We start from the raw sequence: 18562 nt of genomic DNA on the forward strand, positions 1-18562 counted from the left end.
TTTATAAAAATAAGGAGATGTTGTATGTTCTTTTATAAAAATAAGGAGATGTTGTATGTTCTTTATAAAAACAAGGAGATGTTGTATGTTCTTCATAAAAATAAGATGTTGTATGTTCTTTATAAAAATAAGGATATGTGGTATGATTGCTGATGAGACAACTATCAACCAAAGTTAAAATGAAGTGGATGTAAGCAATTATAGGCAACCCAGTATAAACTACATTTATTGTTTATGATTGCCCCTTTGGTATCTGATCTCCTTATCACAACAGCATAGATAACGTATATAACATATAATATATATTCTACCACTGCATCGAGTGTGCTACGATATTTATCCACTCGAGACAGTTAAATTTTCGAATTTAAAATTTAACTGTCGAGAGTGGATAAATATCGTATTACACGAGATTTGGTGGTGGAATCTGTTTCTCAAATGATTTTCAAACAATACGCAGGCAAATTTATTCCTTCTTTTCGAATGATCTGCAAAAAGATGTGCTCTTTCTATGTGACGTCATCAGGCATGGTCGCCTTTTTTCATGCCGTCACAATAGGAAATTCAGAGGAAAGCAAGAAAATTCCACGTCATAATCGGATTTTAACCAATGAAGAACTGAGATCAAACGAACCACACGTTGATTAAATTTTTTTTATACAATGGGTGCAGAAAGGGATAAATTGACGAAGAATTAGAGAAATATATATATATATATATATATATATATATTCTAACTTTAAATTACCCAAATACAGATTCTTATTCAGGTTTACAAGCTGACTTCAAAAGGCAGGTGACTCAAGCCTAATCATTAATGCTTAATTTTTGTACTTATGAATTAAGATTTTTTTTGCCTATATAAGTAAAGACTGTAAGTACATGACCAAAAAGGATGATAGATTTGTTTGGCATCTGTTAGACTATCAGTAAAGACTTTCAACTGCAAACACATGCCAACATCTATTGGACCAAAAGGGATGCATATAATCAGAGGTTCAGGACAACAATTTCATATCAAATTTGGCCTAATGGATTCTGCAAAATGTGAACCTGAGATGCCTGCTAGAAGGCTACTACAGTTTTGTTCATAGATTGTCTCTGTATAAAATGGTGGCTTAAAAATACAGGCCCAACTAGCAACATTTGTTAAATCTTTAAATTCCATCCCTGAATACGATTATATATTTTTAAATGTCACATCAACAAAAAGACTCAGTTTCAAATTCAATATTAATCGTTTATGTGAATAAAGCATGCCTGGTTGACCAGTTAAGCCTATAATACTGAAATATGGGAATTAAGCATGCCATGGTTAAACCCTTCAGCATAATGTCCATATAATTAAATGTTGTTTCTCTAAACATAAAATAGCCATTAAATTATTAAGAACAGTGTTGTACCTAACACCACAGACATTAAACTCCGCCAAAATGACCACCTACTATTATTATCATGTACTGAGGCATGCTAAGAGACTTTCAGCAATCACTGCCCTCTGGTGGCATATCTTAAGCACATCAGTGGTATCCATACAGATTTAGGTTTTAAATTACGGTGAATTGTCCTATGAATGTGTATTCAAATACAGTTAAACCAGTATATAAAGGTCACTCTTTGGACCAGGGAAACATGACCTTAAAATAGATGTGACCTTGAACTGAGGTTAAAAATGCATAAAGACAGGCCTTCATAGCAGGCTTGACTGTTCATACATATTTGTAAAAGTCTTATAAAGATAAAGTAAAAAGTGACTACAATTTGCAGGACATTAAACAAAATTCATTTCACTGACAATTCAACTTAATAAACCATAGTATATTGTTCAGAAAGTACTGAACTCCTATTTTTGAATAGAAAGCTGAACAAGACTTTAAAATGCACTTGCTGGAGTATATCAGACTGACAATTTATGAGTACTTAAACACAACCTCTTAAACTTCAAAACAAACTTTTCACTTTTCTCACAGGCAAAGAGCCAAACGATGAGCCATTTCAAATAGATACAGTGCGATGATAAACTCATATATTTACCTAAGCAACAACTTCTCATCTGGTCCATATCATCTAGCTTACATTAATTTAATCCCTTCACATAGCAGTGAAAACGACTGCCCAGAAATGGCGGTATTTAGCATTCCGATGGACGCGGTTTGTCTCAATCCTTGTTGACATTTTAGATTGTTCAGTTTAGATATACAACATAAATATTGTACCTAATTCAACAATACAATCAGCAGTTTAGTATATAACTACTATCAATTAAACAGATTTGTCATTTTTTGATCAATTGATAGTTTAAATAGTAAGATATGGCTAACTGTAGAGTCAATAACAATTGTAAAACAATAAATTACTTGAACTAGAACTTGACACTCAGAGTAGTGTCCCCTTGTAGTCTCAGATACCTGCCTGCAATTCTTAAACAATGGACACAATGTTAAATTAATTATTATAATTTTGGAAAAATGCTGCACATCAAAAATTATATCAAAATCATACTATTTTTTAGTTTTTAGCTGTTCTCCTTGTATTATGGTGATTTGCGAAACCTACGTAACAAGTCACTGAGTTATCGCAGTATCAAAATTTATTTTTTTTTAAATCAGAATTTACAGTTAACTTTTCCCATAGATCTGCAATGTACTGGCCTTTTGATTAGGGTTGGTATTCATTACTTTTATCCTTCTAAACAATAATTTAATAAAGAATTTTTATTAGAATACCAAGAAAAGCATGTAACCTCATAGTAAAAACAACCTACGGACATTTGCCTTGTCCACCCTTGTCAAACTCTTACTGAAATCACAATGATAAACTGGACAAGAAAATAAAAATGAAGGTGTATTAATTTGTATGACATTATCTAATGATGACTAAGATGATGTATACACCTATAAACATGTAATATTGTCTTATAGTGGTTAAATATGACAGCTAATGGCCTAAAATACATACTATTTTATGGTTTACACTAAAAATGAAACATGGATTATATGTACGTGAATACACTAAACATGAATGGGTGATGACCAGCACTGAGCAGCACGTTTATCGCCGTTCTTCATATTGATGGTTTCATGCTTGTAATCCTTAATGTTTTATAGTTCTGTGTTTTTTCATAGGCTATATACATTAATTCTTTTTTGCCAAGCAATACATATGATGTAATATGCAAGTTATCAAATGAAAATGTTGTTATTTTGAATTTGACAGCATTAAACATTCTAATGACCTAAAGGGTTTAAACTCTACAACAAGGTCAAGGCATGCCTCCCTAAGGTCTTATTCAATAATTAATGTCACTGATGTTTTCTCAAACCGTAATTTGGTGGGTTTTTTTTTCTTGTCAAAAGTCTAACCGAAAAAGAGACATAATAAAGATACTATACTGACATTTTAATTTTCTCTCCTCTCCCACCCCCTCCCGTACTCATACCTCAACACAATACAAGTAACCTGTTAGAGCATAACTCAATACTGTGGATTTATTTATTTTCGTTGGTACCAATTTTCGTGGATGAAGGAAAAATTGTATTTTCGTGGATATCTGATTTTGTCATTTGACAAAGTCTGCATACAAGCATAATAAACATGTTTTACTTCGTTGGACATTTAATTTCGTTGTTCACCTGTACCCACGAAATCCAAGAAAATTGGTATCCGACGAAAAATACAGAATCCACAGTAATACATCAGAAGAAAGTATTACCTCAAAAATATAAAAGGATTTGAAAGTTCAATCCAGCAAATAAATAAAATGCTTCCATTGTTAATTAAGAAATAAGTTAATACATCTACATGAACGTCATTTAGACTATTGTGGATATTCAAGTTGTTTCATAATTTCAATCATCTCCTTATTTTCATATACTCAAGGGCTGGGTTATATGAAAATGATAGTTAATACTTTGTTTGTTTGTGTTTAACTGTAACCCTTCAGTTATTTACAATCTACATATAATCGACAAATTCATGTCCCCCTTTATGGCTATGGTCCAGTTTTCCATAGTAAATTCCAACACCTTGAACGTCAAGAGCAGCCTTTTGGTCTGACTTTAATTGTTACAAGCCTTCGTAACTTAAACCCCAATGTTAACAGTGGAATTAATATCTCAGTAAACAAATACATAATTCCTCTTAATTACCTTAGATTTATTGATGAAATATTTTAAAATGAAGAGATTTTGTCTTGATCAGGGGAGATAATTTGAGATAAGGACTTCTAAATCAACAAAGATCTTATCATCTAATCACATAGAAATGATTATTCAATAAAGCTGATAACAAAGTTTGTATAGTTAATTGAATTTGTACCATATACCCATATAAAGGTCACATTTATAAAGTTATATTGTAAGACAATTTTCTTAATTGTAATCAGACATTTGAACAAATAGTGATCCCATACTAAGTATGGCATTTGATGAAAGACAGGGGATCACATATGCTCCAATTAATGAAAGGTCCAGGACATTGGACCTGCACTAATATGAACTCCTGTAAGTTATAATACTTACTATAACTCCTGTCATACTATCATAACTTACAAACTTACAAATTTTTTCAGGACATTTCGAGAGAAAGGTGGGTCTAGCTGAATCACTGGACTGTAATGGCATTTTTCAGGGGTTCAAATGAGTGTGCATTGCCAGGGTCCTAAGTTTGCACAGGGATCTGCTGTCTCTTCTAGCATGGGACTTTCATTTTTTAATTACATTTTCAATTATTTTAAAACAAGTATTTTTAATATTTCATGCACATGCCAATTCTGAGGAAACATGATGACTAATAGAAAATAATGTTAAAACCTAAATCATATTCATACCTTGAAACACAAGACAGCAATAAAGTAGGGCTTACGGATTACAATCTGTATTTTGATTCCGATTTCTGAAGGTAAAAATCATGGGACCCTGAACAGCGAAATATACCATCTTTCAAATTAAGGTCGTAATTCAAAACCTTATTATATAAAAATGAAAATATTGGTCAATCTAAAAATATAACCTATATATGTGACATTTAATTTTATTCAAATATTCAGAAAATTTCTTGAATAATTAAAAAAATATATTATAAAATAAACTTATAAAATTCCAATGGAACTTAAATTTTAACTACAAATATATCATATTACAGCTATAGTTTTTGGAAATAAGAAATTGAAACTGAAACTTTGATAAAAAGAAACATTTTTTCATACAAAGTTTATCATAATATATTTATTTCCTCATTTTATATCAACTATACATATTAACTTTAAGGAACTTCACATTTTAGTGGGATACATCAAATAGTTTACTATTCATCTATACTTGAAGATGATATGTCAAGCTTAAGTTATGGTCGAGACATCAGTCAAAGGGTTAAACTTAAAGACTGTATATATAAAAATAAGGACATGTGGTATGATTGCCAAAGAGATAACTATCCACCAAAGTTCAAATGAAGTGGATGTAAGCAATAATAGGCAACCCCACACCCTTCAACATTAAGAAAAACCTGTACTATATAGTCGGCTTTAAAAGGTCCTGACATGAAAAAAATCAAACAATTCAATTGAGAATAGTAACAGCCTTTATCTATAGCAAAATAATTTATGAAAAACAAAAAACAAATATGACAGACATGAACCAAAGACAACCACAGAACTACTGGCTCCTGTCTTGGGACAGGCACATAAAGAATGTGAAGGGGTTAAACAAGTGTTTGTGAGTGCTCTGTAACCTGTATGTTGACATATAGCTTATTTCTTTCTCTTCTTGTTTTGTTGTGTTGTTAAGCTGCAGTATACAAATGTTAATGACCTCACATTGTCCTTTTATTCATATTTACCAAAATAAATCATTATCATTTCTCTAGAAAAAAAATTCCTAATGAGTACAAAAAATGTACAATCATAATTTTTATATGATTTTCAATAACTTTTGAGATGACATAAATATTTTGATAAAATATTAGTTTCCCATTGATTAATAATTCGAGTTCACAGCTGTCTACATGTAGTGATTCATCACAGAAAAATACATGTAATCACTGATAAATACAATGATCGAAACATTTCACAACTCCTACAATCAATTTTATTAACTGCCTTTCGTTTCAAGTAGGTTTATCGCCTATCGTAGCAAGACACCAACTAGCTACTCCTAGTGATTTAGTCAGCTGTTATATATGCATATATTTCACCCCAAAAAATATATACTAAACAATTTACTGAATAAACATGTTTCCACATGATTTCACAATTCCAAGAAGATGCATATGTTTTAGTCAACAAATACCAAGTATAAGAAACAGTGCTTAATAAAATCCATATTAATTTTGGATTTGCCAGGTTTTCATTTCTGTCTTAAAAGTTTCTAAGTAAAAGTATGAAAAATAGAGATATGGGGGTATACATCAATGAGTCAGTAACCCAAAAATATTAGAGGTCAGCATACAGTCTTCAGTGATTATGTCAGTCTATAAAAGTCTTCATAAACTATAAAGAAACAACCCTGCCATACACCAAAATCTATAAATAACGGGGAAAAAACATTAAGATAATGCATATTAAGACAATCATGTACAAGATTTCTTACTTGAGACATTAGCAAATAATTGTGTGGCAGGGTTAAACTGGTTTTTGAGGAACTCAAACCTTAATGGAATATATTAAGCTACAATGGTATGTCCAATGCTTTAGAAAATATATATGTCAGACTTGTCAAGTTGAGGTCCTTTTATATATTTTATACTTTATTATATACAATTCTCAAAGACAGACTTGATCAAATATAAGTTAACAAGAATATATATAATTGCCATGAGGAATGAGATTGTTACCTCCCTTACTTTAGTCAATAAAGACCATAGGATGACAAGCACTTTAGTAGGTTATATAAAGTAATAACTGACCACCTTTTATTATCATGTATATAATTATGTTGTTATATTTAGACCATAAAACAGCCAAGAAATCTGTTAACATAAATAAACAATAAGCAATTTGTACTAGCTACTATAAATGTATTTTAGTATGAGCAGATGAGTATGAGATATATCCACGGTATATGTGTTATCTCAGCCTATATATATATAACTTCAGTTCTTACAAAAAATGCAAAGGGCTATTCTGCAATTTTGACCATGTTTATAGACAAAACAAGAACATATGTTTGTAGGTCACCACATTCACTCTCCCTATACATTTCCGTGTTCAGTAACGACAAAATCTTAGTCAAATCCCTAATTTGGCATATATTATAAAATATCATATCATACAAGTTAACTTAACAGTTTCAAGTAGATTGACCACAACTTCAAGGTAAACTATCCTCAACAAAACATTACCCTGGTATAGAAAGAATAACAATCAGAGGTAAAAATTCCAAACCATGTTACAAAACAAAACAATGAGGTCGAACTGAGGTAGGTATAATATTCATGCAAATGATTCTACAGATTTTCCAAAAAATACAAAAATAAAAGCTTGAGAATACACCTGCATATGGATTGAAGCTCACATGCCACTATAGAACAGGAACAGGAAGATAAAAAGTATAAAGAAATCTTCCCTTTCCCTCTAAAACTTACCATCTTTAAGATCCACTGCAGGATAATAAACAAAAATAAATTTATTGCATTGTACAATTTCAGTTTCATTATACATGCAAGGCCAATATAAAAGTAAGACCTCAAAGGCAGTTCACCCTCGGTTTGAACTCAAATTTATGTAGGAGACTAAAAATTCCAACTATAGACCTCTGAAGTAAAAATTCAATATAACTTAGTAAAACTTTGAAAGAAATTAAATTATCATAATTTATAATGTATGAACAATGAAGTTGTCCATAATCCTGTAATAGCACATTATTCTGATTTCCTGTCATTGCGGTCTGTGAAAACAGGCCTTATTGAAAAGTCTGGTGTCCATTTTTATTATAATGCAAAAACGATCAGTCACCTACAGGATATAAACTTCCCAGTAACCTCTATGATATAGACACAGCCATTACCTAATTCAGATATATTGATCCCTATGCTACAAATATTGACATTTGCTATCAATTTAATTACCATAAAATACCAAATAGATTTTATCAGGTAAGAGTAATCAGATCTATTCTCAAGAGAAATACACTATCTATTATACTGTAAATGACGATCTAGTGAGGAACTATGGAGAGGACGATCTAGTGAGGAACTATGGAGAGGACGATCTAGTGAGGAACTATGGAGAGGACGATCTAGTGAGGAACTATGGAGAGGACATCACAGAAAATATAAACATCTACTGCAGCCGTCCTCCTTCTTATGGCATGATCTGTACAAACTGAGGTTTAAATGTTTCCTCAAATCTGATAGTTAAATCGTGGTATTACTTCACAGTCACTTCCCTCTGACTTGGGACTCTTTGTGCAATCTTAATTTAACTGTAACATTTTTCTTATTTTCAATATATATAAAGGCCATAAAAAGTAAGCCATAAATTTCCAAACCTGATGGCCTTTTTTTTCAACATGTCACACACCTGTTCATAGAATCTACAACTGTTGAAAGGAGTGACTAAGTGACAAGTGCTCCACAGAAGTAACATTTCCTTAATTACTTCACATACATGTACATGTACTAGGTTTCTTATGTGGATGTCTAAATTTGTCATTCATCAAAGTCAACACACATTCTAGATTCCTTAATTAAATGCTATAATACATGTAAATATTCTAAACATTCTAATCCTAAACATGCATGGAATATCTGCCACTGGACACTAAGGAAAATCCAATCAATTTTAAAATCATCTTTATATTGCCTTTTTTACACTGAACAAAAAGTTTCTTGTAAGCCTCAGATGCTTAAAAAATATTATTTTATTTCCTTATTATAATGCCTCTAAGTTGACATACAAATCACAAAGTAAAACAGACAGAGAACAGCTGAGATAGTTATGATGCCTTTTAAGTTCAATTTTCATTTTTAGGCATAATATACCATCCACCCCCAGTTCACAGATAATACACAGACAAGAATTTAATCTTTCTTTTGTGGTTTTTATTCATTGTATTATTTGACTTTTTTTTTTATTTTGACACATTTTTTTCATTGTATTATATGACATATTTTTAACATGATATTTTAATATTTGTAAAAAATGATTTCCTGTTTTAGTATTTCAATGCAAGGCAGACCAAAGATTTTTTATGACAGGGAAAAGATTTAAATCAGTGTTGATATTCTTATTTTCAATGGTTAAATTTGAACTTTTGGGATCAATGACATCTTAAGCCGATCCACAAGCTTGAATAACTGTTGTCGAAAAAACCCTTTATGCAATCATTAAATTTTTTTTTCTTCCCCATTATCTTTATTTTTTTCTTTATTTTCTTACTTCATTTCTGTCATTATTAAGTTATTTCAATCTTTTCCACTCATCTATTGTATTAACATTTTCTCCTGAAGAAGTACAACTTACATGTAGTACAAAATGTACTATGCTTACCAATACTTTTGTAGCCATTTGAAAAGTTAAAAAGGGAGAGGAGGTTTCAGCAAACATTCCACACAAATTTTATATGATTTTAGCATTCAGATTAAAGCTAGCCAAAGATGGATAAAAGCATAATGGTTCCAAATGTAGTAATCCTCTTCACTGCAGTTGCAATAATTAGGAACCCCCTCCCATGCTGCATTGTTTTCTTTCTCAGTGTTGTTCATACATCGATGTATATCAGGTGCCAACAAGATAAACATCTCATTTCCTTTTCAGTTTTATCTCAACTTTTTTAATATAATGTCATTAATGGTTTTATATATCACTGTAAAAATACTCAACTCTTATCAGTTTTTTTTTTTAGGTTTTCCTAGGTCAGATTCGTATGAATAATTAGTTATATATAGAAAATATGAATTATTTAGATATTTTTAAATAATAATCACAGAAATTTTCATCCACTTACCCCCATCAAATCCAAGGAACCAAGAGGCAAAATTCTGCCCCTCTTTTCGTCCACGGATCATAATACCGAAACTTGTAATCTATCTAAATCCTGATTTCATCCTTCATTAATTAAACATATGCTTCATCATAGCACAATTATAAAAATGACAATAAATTCAGCCTCATATGAAAACCAGGTGTGACACTTTTATGATGACAAATTTTTAATCCAAGGGATAAATCCATAATTTTGTCTACCAGTACAAAGGTGAGAAATTAAAATTCTACACCTGTCCTTTGTTTTAAGTATAGAATTTTATAATAATTCCACATGTGTCTATTTCTCATTATCACTACAGTGAGCACATCAATGGTTGTCTATTCCTTAAACATCATATAAAAGGTTAAAGTTCAAAGTTAGCCTCAGGTGTGTCATGCTTTAATGACTATTTACCTGAGAGGGGCTCAATACAGGATGTAAAACAGATAAAATGGAGATAAAATCAATGTTATCAATGTAATCAAAGTGTAAATTGTCAACATTTTTTAATAAATTGCTTTTTTACATTCATCTTCAAAAACATTTTATATTTATCTTTTTGCTACTTAAGACAACTTCAAAAAGAAACAAAAAACTTTGAAGAAAACTCACATTTCCTAATATCCAAATATAACAATAGTTCTGGATTTTTGTTTAAATAGTTTCAGTTTTTCATCAATGTAGTTTCGTAATTTTTAAAAATGGACTAGAAAGAATTGAACATATTCATCTGAAATCTGCTATTTAAACAATGTATTTTAAATACGATCAGTCAACAGACAAAAAGGTGATGTTTTTCTTCTGACAATTATAATGAACTTGACACAGATTTATATAAAATAATGATAATCCTAAAAAATTTCTAAAAATGCAGATAATGTATTAAAGAATTCAAAGCATTTTGTAGGAAATTAAAATGAATATGTTTAAGTTGGAAATGTAAAGTGTTTATTTTATGCAGTGATTGTAACATCAATTATCATAAAGTAATTCGTTTCACTTTACAGAATATTTTACATCAATTTTACCTTTCATATATATTATTTTTAATATATTGATATAACATATTTTTAATCTTCTGAAATATTTCAATGGATTTTTACAGTCCTTTTTAACTATACCTACAAATAATGTGTTTTTATATAATTCAAAGCTTTGAACTTTCCCTTTTTGTTTGTAATTATGTATTTCCCCACTAAAACTTTACCAAATGCTTATTTCACATAGAAACAAATCCTTTATCCTTATAGTTAAAAAGTTTGGAAACTGAAATTGCCTAATCAGAACTGCCAAAATCATATAAGGTTATAGTTCAGTCAAGGAAGGACTGACAACACTAATATAATGGTGAAAGTGAACAGACTCAAAGAAAAAGTATTGCTTCGTAAAATGTAACGCATAACACTAAAGATAATTCAAAAGCAGAAACAAGCAGAAAAACTTTAGGAAATGAAAGATTATATATCTGAATGAGCCATAAAGTTGCATTTTACAAGACAACGCAGGGTTTACTCCGATCAATCTCCCGTATAATGTCATCTATTTTGAGGTTTGATGTTTCTTTTTTTACGTACTTGTTTTTTTTTTTTTTTTTTAAATATATAATGTTAGTGTTGTATGCCTCTTTTTGACATGATATGTTTAGGGGCAAACCCAGAATTTTTGAAAGGAGGGGAGTAATCTTAGAAAAATTGATATATACTGTCGAGCTGAGCAAGGCAAGAATTTTTTGGTTGATTTTATGCTCAAGAATGATATTTTCAAATCAAAAGGGGGAGGGCATACAGGCTTTACATCCCCCCTGAATCTACCACTGATGTTAATCAGGCCTTAGTGTCTTTATAATCTTATATACACTTGCCTTGACAGTTCTAAGTATATCCTTATCTGTATCTGACCCTACAGAGAACCTCTGGGACATTACCCTAGACTGTAAACAATAACATTGAACCCATAGGAAATAAATGTTTTATTTCTATGACAATATTACAACAGGAAGAAAAATCAATAATAAAAAGATGTTAACAAAGCCAGTAACATCTGTTGTAATATTATGTGAAGTGTACTTGAAAAAGGCCAGGTGTAAGGGTAACTGTACAGTGGGGGAGGTATCAATACATGTGGTGTTTTTATTATGTTAGGAGTACCTGTGAAGGCCAGGCATAAGGGTCCATACAGTGGGACTGTTGGGTAGGCATCAATACATGTGGTGTTTTTATTATGTTAGGAGTATCTGTGAAGGCCAGGCATAAGGGTCCATACAGTGGCATCATTGGAGAGGCATCAATACATATGTTGTTTTTATTGTGTTAGTACCTGTGAAGGCCTGGCATAAGGGTCCATACAGTGAGACCATTGGGGTCAGGCATCAATGCATATGGTGTTTTTATTGTGTTTGTAGTACCTGTGAAGGCCAGGCATAAGGGTCCATGCAGTGGGACTATTGGGGAGGCATCAATACATATGGTGTTTTTTATTGTGTTAGTACTTGCGAAGATCAAATGTATGGGTCCAAAGATGTAGGGGGTTTAACAAGGAATGATTGTGTAGGCATCAATATAAATTGTGTTTTATTGTGTTACAAGTACCAGTGAAGGCCAAATGTATGGGTCTACAGAAATTATTGCATACTCATTAGTGATTCACACCCTATTTATTACCAGCTATTGGTACTGCAGACACAACAGGTAACATGGCAGACCAAAATCTGCTGCACATAATTGCAAAATCCATTGAATTGCATACTGTAAATTCAGAAATTATTGCGATGTTTTTATTATTGTGATAATTTAAACTCGCATTATTAATCTTTTTATAGGAATTAAACAGGTTTTTCTCGATATCGCAAAAATTCAAATCGCATTTTAGTCATAAATGACAAAATCGCAATAATAAATGCACGCAATAATTTCTGAATTTACAGTATTCAATAAATAAATGCCAATCAGAATCACAGACAACAATCTGCTGTATAAGATTACCAACAACAATTGTTTTGAATGGTAATTGGGAACCCAGTTCCTATTGTATCTGTCATATCATAGCTCAGGTAATAAGGTGCGAGTATCTGTGAAGGCCAAATGTATTGTTCCAAAGAATAATTATGTAATCGGTAGTGATTGCATGTGTGTAAGTGATCAGTGGGTAGTCTATTCATACACATGATAAGGTTAAGTCAGAGGAAAAAAAGAATTAAGATTATCAGTGAAGAAATGTGGTGAGATTACAATTTTTTTTTTGTATGTTTGGTGTACCTGTAGAGAAATAACTCTGTAAAAGCTACGTGTTGAGAGGTCCAAAAATATGAAAACAAAAAATGCAGTTGTAGGGTAAAAGAAAGGCATAACTTGAGTATTTCTAGAGTATATTCAATTAAGAAGTTTGTATGAATGAAGTTCACTTGTATGATAACTAGTTTGATTTGTATATATGTCCTTAAAGAAGAGGGTGGTAAAGGGTTATTTTCGTGCAACGTGTTTTGCCATTTTTATTTCACATGCAGCCGTGAAAAAGGTTCGTTATTCACCGTGTTTCGTGAAATCGTGAAATCGGTAAAAAGATCAACGTGCAAGAAATTTTGAACTGTTAGTTCATCGTGAAATGGCAATTTTATTTCGTGTTCTTCCGTGCAGATACCCCCCCTTTACGCCCCTCAAAGAAGGGCAGGCTTAATGATTTCATCGTACTCTACAACGGATTTAAAACTATTTTTTTTACCAAAATGTGAGAGTTTATCTGATCTTTATTTTCAAAGATCATCCATGTCTTTACTGAAATTCAAGAGAATGATTCAGCATGTCCAATATAAACAAGATGTACTGTGAGCTTTTGCTAACTAATGATTTCCCAGCTTTAAGTATTCTATAAACAGGAAGATGATGAGCAATTGATGTGATCACACTGTATAGCATCAGCTCACATGAAGGTTACCGGTAATACCAAATTTTAGAAAAGCTCTAATTTTAAGTTCCAAGGAAAAATGGGAGGAAAACTTCATGGGTTGAACAGAGGTAAACCAGTATCCAGACCACCCATTCTTCAGAGCCGGGATATAAAAGGTTTTAGATTGTTTTGTTTGTCAAATTTTGTAACGTCGACAAATGTGTCAGAGGGAAATAACTCTGTGAATAAGACACACAATAAAACAAAACATAAAGAAGAAAACATACATCTAACCTTTTGATATTTGATATCTTAATTTATTTATATAATAGTATTTACCAGAGTTTACTGCTTAATATTCAATTTGCAGTGTAGTGTTTAGTAAACTGTTGTTTGTTTTTTTTCAGTTTTTTTTACATTGTCCATTCTGTTTAATATTCTACATATGTTTTTTTTTTGCTTCCTTATTATCTTCTCATTCTTTTTCCCCCAATTTTAATATAAAAATAAGGAGATGCGGTATGATTGCCAAATGAGACAACTATCCACCAATGTTCAAATGAAGTGGATGTAAGCAATAACAGGCAACTGTACAGCCTTCAACAATGAGAAAAACCCATACTGTAAGCCTTGTTTATGTTTGTAAATTGAAAAAATGTAAAAACTAATCTAATAAAACTTTAAAGTAAAATCCCAATGAAATTACTTAACATCAAAGACACTTCCCTGTAGGCAATCAAATGTTTACAGACAATTAAATGTGTACATACAATTACATAAGTTTCAGTATGCTTATTTGGTTCAGGTGATATAATACAAGTATAACCTGTAACGTGACATTATAAGTAAGTGTCAATCTTAACACCTCAGGTGACAGGTGATAATTTAATTATAAATAGGCTGAAACTTTCAAATAATTTACAGAATAACAACCTAAAAGGTGCAAATGTTTTCTTAATTTTTCAATCATTCAGCAAGAAAATTTAAAGAAAACACTTTGGAGTTCAAACACTTTGACCTTTAACCTTAAAACATACACTTTATTTTTGTGACAGATTTTTGTCTTGATTTTCCTGTGATACATATTTTGTTTTCAAAGTTGAAAATATTTCCTCAAAATTGCCATTAATGAAAAATATACTAATTGGACTCATCTTGTACATGAAGTAGGAAAGCTGAACCTTTAATATATTCCAACAGTTACTGTCAGTGTGCATATATTTCAGGAAAAAATATACAAATACAAATAAAATTATTTTTTTCTTGTGTTCTCTTTTGGAAGGAGTTACATAGAAAAGATTGTTCATCCTAGGAACAATAGAGTTATCTCCCATAATAATACATTTCAACAAGTTTATTTAGAGTTATCTCCCATTATACATCAAATTCAACTGTGTTGATAAATATATCAAACATAATTTCTTTTCTCAAGTACTAGAAATTCTCTGACCCTTAAAACATGTGCTAATGAAATATGCTTAATTCATGTGTATGATCTCTAAAACTCTGGCAGCGTCGAACCACTGGAGACTTTTTAATACTTTGATAGGAACTTTAGATGCAAACAATCTAGCAATGAGGTTGATTATTATTTGCTTAATGTCCAGAGGCAAATATTTCATGCATATTAAGGATGAGAACAAATAAACAATAAATACAATATGCAGATCCTGCCATATGGGGTCGACTAGGATGAACGTTTGGAAATTTGGAATGCAAGTGGAAAATGAGGCTTTCTTAGAAATTTAGCCTTGCAACAGGCCACTTACACATCCCTCAAAGAAATGAGACATGATATAGCATGCAACAGGCCACTAACACATCCCTCAAAGAAATGAGACATGATATAGCATGCAAAAAGGCTTGTAAAAGCACAAAACATTTTTTTGATCTGAAAATACAAATTATTAGTAGACCTAACTACTGTAAACTTCTATTATATCGGACAGTTGCCTTTTGGGTAATTTAAAAAAATCATGGCTTGGTGCAATAATCAGCATAATAGAGATTTTTTTTTATCACATTCGGCTTTCAAACCATTTATGTTGCTATTAGATTACTGTATTTTAAAGATTAGCTAAATAATTATTGTTTAGAGGTTATTTGTACTTTTGTATAAATCAATTAAGGTTTATTGTTTAGAGGTTATTTGTACTTTTGTTTAAATCAATTACTGTATCTTCTTCCTTTTGAAGGATTCTAAATGATGATGAAAACTGGTCCATTAACTAATTAGCAGTATGACATAATACATTGTATCTCTGTCAATACAATGGCCATTTAATAATCACCTGTTAATAATAGTGCTGTCAAGAAAGTCTGTCTGAAAGGATCCATAGTTCTTAAATGTGAAATGTACTATAACAATTAAGAACATCTTCCTCTTTAATTTGGTACACAGTTCAGATATTCTTGCCTACTGTAAACAACTTATTTTCACAAATACTTTATTTCACGTTTAGCACATTCTTCTGGACTTCACAGCAATTTATTTTCATGATGTTTTAATTTAAATATTTATTTATATCAGAGAAGAGTGAAGTTTAACATTTACTTGCAAAAATAAATCGCTCGCAAAAATAGTTGGTTAACAGTATGGCATAGTTTCTTTTTCATTTCCTTGAATTTGGATTCCTGTTAGGGACGATTAGCCGAGGACTTTTTCTCACCATTTCAAAGGTAACATATACTACAATACTTTACCAACTGAGGCCCTCTTGGGGACAACTATCATGGGAATGGAAGGAATTTTTACATACTTCAAAGTAGGGATGTCAACTCGGAGAAGATTTACTAATCGAGTACTCGTTGGATTTACTGAGCGATAATCGAATACTCGCTCGGAAAAACATCCACAAAATGGAAACACAAAATTATACCCATTTCACGTATTGTGGGACGTTGTCTTATGGATGTAAAACCCTCAACATGATTACCCAAACCCGATATATAATAGTTCAAGGAATTTTATACCATAATTAGTAGCTCATTTACCACATGTACTAATTATGTAAACTGGCAATGATCTAATCAATTAATTAATAATATAAACATCTATAGAAAAATGATTACTCAAACAATAGTATTTGGAAATCTTAAAAAACACATTTAATGATCAACAAAGGGGTGCTGATTAAAACTTACTAATGCCTTTAACCATTTTCTGAGGGTTGACGCAGGGTGCAACGAATTGATATCTCAACTTTGTTACATAATTCACAGTTCTGCTAATGAAAATATTTGCTCTGTCGATACAGAGGTAGTGGAATGACTAAGACAAGATTAGCCAAAAGTGTTAGCATTGGAAAGGTGCACTTGTTCATAGCCTACATATGCTCGGAGGAATTTTAAATGACAATGAACTCAAACATTCGAAACATATTTCAATTTTGATTGATTTTGATTGATATATAATTTCCAGGGAGGCGCTCCTAATAAAAATATTATTTCTTTAAGAATGCAACACATTCTAACAGGAAAACGAATAATAGAGTATCATTTTGGTATTCAATACTCGGTACTACCGAGCGATACTTGAGTACTCGTTGACATCCCTACTTCAAAGTGTCAATAAGTTTAGGTCTTACCTCTATGTCACTTTCCCTGCTAGGACAGTCTCGGGGACAACTGTCGAGGGAATTTGAGGAACTTTCACATAATCTAAAGTGTTAAAGTCTTACAAACTGTGTCTATTTCCCTGCTGGGGCAGTCTCGGGGACAACTGTCAAGGGAATTTGAGGAACTTTCACATAATCTAAAGTGTCAATAAGTTTAGGTCTTACCTTCTATATCACTTTCCCTGCTGAGGCCCTCTTGAGGATAACTGTCTTGAGAATGGAAGGAATTTTCACATAAAGTTAATTCAGAAATTATTGAGTCCATTTATTATTGCAATTTAAGAGAGGACAAAAAAGTGAGATTAGTATTGTGATTTCAGGAATACCTGCATACAGATATGTCTGGGATATCATAATGCGTATTCTTGTTATTGCGATACTCGCTGATTTGCATTATTTGCATTGATAAAAATCTTGCCATAATTTCTGAATTTACAGTACTTTAAATTGTATATAAGTTTAGGTCTTACCTTCTGTGTCACTTTCCCTGCTGTGACCCTCTACTTGTTGGTGCAATCTGTCCAGTGACTGCAGGGATCCATATTGTTTACTGGACAGTAGTGAAGGATCATAGCCACTATCACTTTCGTTATCAGCTGAAAACAATTAAAATGAGAGTTTAAGAATGTTTTTTTTTAATTTATTTTAGATGGGGTTTAATTATATCCTTTTCAATGAAAAAATGGATTATTAATCAAACACATTTGAAATCTCAGTTTCATATACTGCAAACAAATCTTCAATTTCCTTGAGAGTGAGAGACAAATCGTAAAAGAGAAATAAAGGCAGAGGGAAATGACTAATTAAAAGACGGAAGTTCCTATAAACTTTAAGAATGCTCTGGTTGTTAAATCAGTTTAGTTTGAGTTCTGCAAACTTTTGTTATAGCCAGTACATTTTGAGTTGTTTCCCTTTAACTGTTAATCCAATTCAGTGAACAAATTTACATATATCTGACCATAAATGAACTTTTTTCTAGCAATATGATACTTGCTTTGAATGGAATATTGCTCTGACCTTGAAATATTTGCTTTTACCACAAAAATGTGTATTATGAATTGTTATTTACAAAAAAGCTGTAATACATAAAATTTATAA

At 31.4% G+C, this 18562-nt stretch overlaps 1 protein-coding gene across 9 annotated transcripts in view; it reads right to left on the reverse strand.

Annotated features, from left to right (window-relative positions):
• Window positions 1-18562, reverse strand: part of LOC127717539 (titin homolog) — a 107577-nt gene that overhangs the window by 44786 nt on the left and 44229 nt on the right. For 5 of the 9 annotated variants that reach the window (XM_052223217.1, XM_052223218.1, XM_052223214.1 and 2 more), the window contains 2 exons: window positions 17935-18060; window positions 7582-7596 (listed from right to left, as the gene is read on the reverse strand). In XM_052223217.1, the coding sequence (XP_052079177.1) occupies window positions 7582-7596; window positions 17935-18060 (141 nt within the window). Of the gene's footprint in view, window positions 1-7581; window positions 7597-9944; window positions 10379-17934; window positions 18061-18562 lie in introns of those variants that run through there. The other 4 variants (XM_052223219.1, XM_052223215.1, XM_052223222.1 and 1 more) reach the window with 3 other exon arrangements.

This window comes from Mytilus californianus, unplaced genomic scaffold, assembly GCF_021869535.1.
Source record: "Mytilus californianus isolate M0D057914Y unplaced genomic scaffold, xbMytCali1.0.p SCAF_10, whole genome shotgun sequence".
Taxonomy (NCBI): domain Eukaryota; kingdom Metazoa; phylum Mollusca; class Bivalvia; order Mytilida; family Mytilidae; genus Mytilus; species Mytilus californianus.